This window comes from Babylonia areolata, chromosome 18 (assembly GCF_041734735.1).
Source record: "Babylonia areolata isolate BAREFJ2019XMU chromosome 18, ASM4173473v1, whole genome shotgun sequence".
Taxonomy (NCBI): domain Eukaryota; kingdom Metazoa; phylum Mollusca; class Gastropoda; order Neogastropoda; family Buccinidae; genus Babylonia; species Babylonia areolata.
The window spans coordinates 17,043,135-17,046,352 of record NC_134893.1 but is presented as its reverse complement, the minus strand read 5'-3'; the positions used below and the strand labels follow the sequence as shown (position 1 = coordinate 17,046,352).

Genomic DNA, 3,218 nt, shown 5'->3' with positions numbered 1-3,218 from the left:
CCAAAACAAACAACAACAACAAAGTATCGATTGTTGATAGCCGAGAACGGACTTTTCTTGTTGAAGTTAAGCCCACATTAAGCGTCTCTCATAATTTTCGTGCGCCCCCTCCCCCTCCCTCCGCCTTCTTTCTCCCTCTCTTTCCTTTGTATGCTCTCCCACCGCGGAGAATGCAGAAGCTTTAAAAAAAAAAAAAACAAAAAAAAAACAGAAAGGCAATGTTATCCTTTTTTTAATTAAATTTTTTTTTTTAAATTTATGGAATTACGCCTGTTTTCTTTCTCTTTTTTTTCTGTTTGTTTTTTTTATAAAGTGGATACCAAATTCTACACATGCGTGCAACAGTCACAATAGTGTGCGCCGAACACAATCGCAGTGAGTGAGTTAGAGACAGAGACACAGAGAGAGAGAGAGAGTGTGTGTGTGTGTGTGTGTGTGTGTGTGTGTGTGTGTGTTGGCCATGGGCAACAGAGATACATAGATGATGAATTCTGGTTGCTTCTCATGCTTTGATCTCACGATTGCAGCAGCCACTACGACAGCGTAGAATCGTCAGAGGAGGAGACCACAGAGCACTCCTACTATGACCTGCAGCCAGTTGCAGACCCGATGCAGACACCCCCACGTGAGGAATGAGAGGACGATGACCGAGGCAGGGCAGGGCGAGGCAAGGCAAGGGTAGGGTAGGGTAGGGTAGGGTAGGGCAAGGCAAGGCAAGGCGAGGCAAGGCGAGGGTAGGATAGGGTAGGGTAGGGTAGGGTAGGGCAAGGCGAGGGTAGGATAGGGTAGGGTAGGGTAGGGTAGGGCAAGGCAAGGGTAGGGTAGGGCAAGGCAAGGGTAGGGTAGGGTAGGGTAGGGTAGGGTAGGGCAAGGCAAGGGTAGGGTAGGGTAGGGCAAGGCAAGGGTAGGGTAGGGCAAGGCAAGGGTAGGGTAGGGTAGGGCAAGGCAAGGGTAGGGTAGGGTAGGGTAGGGCAAGGCAAGGGTAGGGTAGGGTAGGGTAGGGTAGAGCAGGGCAGGGCAGGGCAAGGCAAGGCAAGGGTAGGGTAGGGCAGGGTAGAGCAAGGCAAGGCAAGGGTAGGGTAGGGTAGGGCAGGGCAAGGCAAGGGTAGGGTAGGGTAGGGCAGGGCAATGCAAGGGTAGGGCAGAGTAGGGAAGGGCAGGGGAAGGCAAGGGTAGGGTAGAGTAGGGCAGGGTAGAGCAAGGCAAGGCAAGGGTAGGGTAGGGTAGGGTAGGGTAGGGTAGGGCATGGTAGGGTAGGGTAGAGCAGGGCAAGGCAAGGTAGGGTAGGGTAGGGCAGGGCAAGGCAAGGGTAGGGTAGGGTAGGGCAGGGCAATGCAAGGGTAGGGCAGAGTAGGGAAGGGCAGGGCAAGGCAAGACTTCATTACATTACAGAACATCACGAGGAAGAAATTAAAGAATTCATGGAACTCACCAGAAGGAGGGAGGCGCTGGGGGCGCTCCTCGCCTGTTTTTTTTTTTTTTTTTTTTCCCCTAATAGATATTTTTTATTTTAGCTTCTGACTGTGAAGGGAATGGGAAACAAACAAGAAAGGAAGCAAGCAAGCAAACTTATTTACCCAATTAACTCACCCTTCCAACAGCCAAACCTGTTATTATCAAACCGAACCAAACCAAACCAAACCAAACCGAAGCAATTAACAACCTAAGCGACGAAACACACACACACACACACACACACACACACACACACACACACACATACACACACACACACACATCTGGATAGCAGGTTATCGGACACAACAGGTCATTCGGTTGGGGGCTGGGGCTGGGGTTGGGGGTGAAGGGGTTAGTGGGAGAGGGAGAAGAGAGATGTTTTCACTGGTCCCATTTTGTTGCCATTATATTTTGAATCTGTGGATGTACCAAAGTTTCAAAATAGGAAGTGAACAATAATATTGGCCTTGCCTTTACCCTTTTAAACTACGGGGTTAAACAACCTGAAAAAAAAACAACAACAACAACACACACACACACAAAACAAACAAACAAACGACGACGTTGGCACTATTTTCTTCTCACTGTGAACATGATTGTTGTGATTTGACTTCACGGGGTTCCTTTTATTAACTGATTGATGTATCATTGTTATCATTGTTGTTTTAATTAATCAACTTGTTGTCCAGATGAAACCTGAAAAGGCTACATGTGCGTGATAACAATGTGATAAAGGTTTCATTTTGGGATTTTCCATGGAAGATCAAGGTCACTTGCTGAGGGTCGAGGTCAGCGGGGATGGGGGTGAGGAGGGCGGAAGTGAACACTATGATGCGAGAGCGAAAACCGGAAATGTATTTGCTGTGATGTCAGCTTTTCCATCTTTTCTGCTCATACTATGTTTTCCACCAACAATAGTGAAAATAAAAAAAATAAGAATTAAAGAGTGTATTTTTTCATGTGTCTGTTTCATTCTGTCATGAGATGTTTAGTGTATGTCCATAAATCTGCATTTCATTTCGTTATTAATAGATGGAGGCAAGTGATGATGTTTCAAAGATAACATAAAAGTATGCACGGATGTATGAATAGATGTATGACTTTACATATCATATATCATATCATATCATATATACCATATCATATAGAATAGAATAGAATGTCATTTTTACCAAGTGTACCGGGGTCACATGGAATATGGGGGAGGGGGTTAGGGGGAGGGGGGGGGCAGTACATAACAGGGTACGCGAACATAAATCGAAAATCATACACAAACACAGATACAGTAGAAATTATGATACACACATCAATACAAAATCTTGTGCATACTCGCGCGCGCGCGCGCGCACACACACACACACACTCTCTCTCTCTCTCAAACTCTCCCCCCCCACACACACATACACGTTTGAACAGAAGCCATATATCACATGTGGATGGGGCTGATGACTAGATTTCAGGTAGATGGTTGTTGATGCACAATTCTATTTATCATACTGGATTTGTTCGAGAGACAGGGCATTGACTGCTTTGGGGAAAAAGCAGTGTGGCACCACGCAAGACTGAAGGGACATGTTAGATATGTCAGTGAAGACACTAGATAGTTGGACAGCACACTTTCTCCTATGGTGTGCCACAAGGCTCTGTCCTGGGCCCCGTTCTGTTCGTTCTGTACACTTCTCCTCTTTCTGATGTCATTTCTGGCCATTCTGTTCTTCACCACGCTTTTGCTGATGATACTCAGCTACAAAAGTCTGCAG

General features: G+C 46.4%; 1 protein-coding gene across 1 annotated transcript in view; it reads left to right on the top strand.

The window, feature by feature from the left end:
- LOC143292161 (uncharacterized) overlaps positions 1 to 654 on the top strand; it is a 6,453-nt gene extending 5,799 nt beyond the window's left edge. The window contains exon 4 of the mRNA XM_076602345.1: positions 528 to 654. Coding sequence (XP_076458460.1) covers positions 528 to 636 — 109 coding nt within the window. The 3' untranslated portion in view covers positions 637 to 654. The remainder of the gene's footprint in view (positions 1 to 527) is intronic.
- Positions 655 to 3,218: the final 2,564 nt, after the last annotated feature.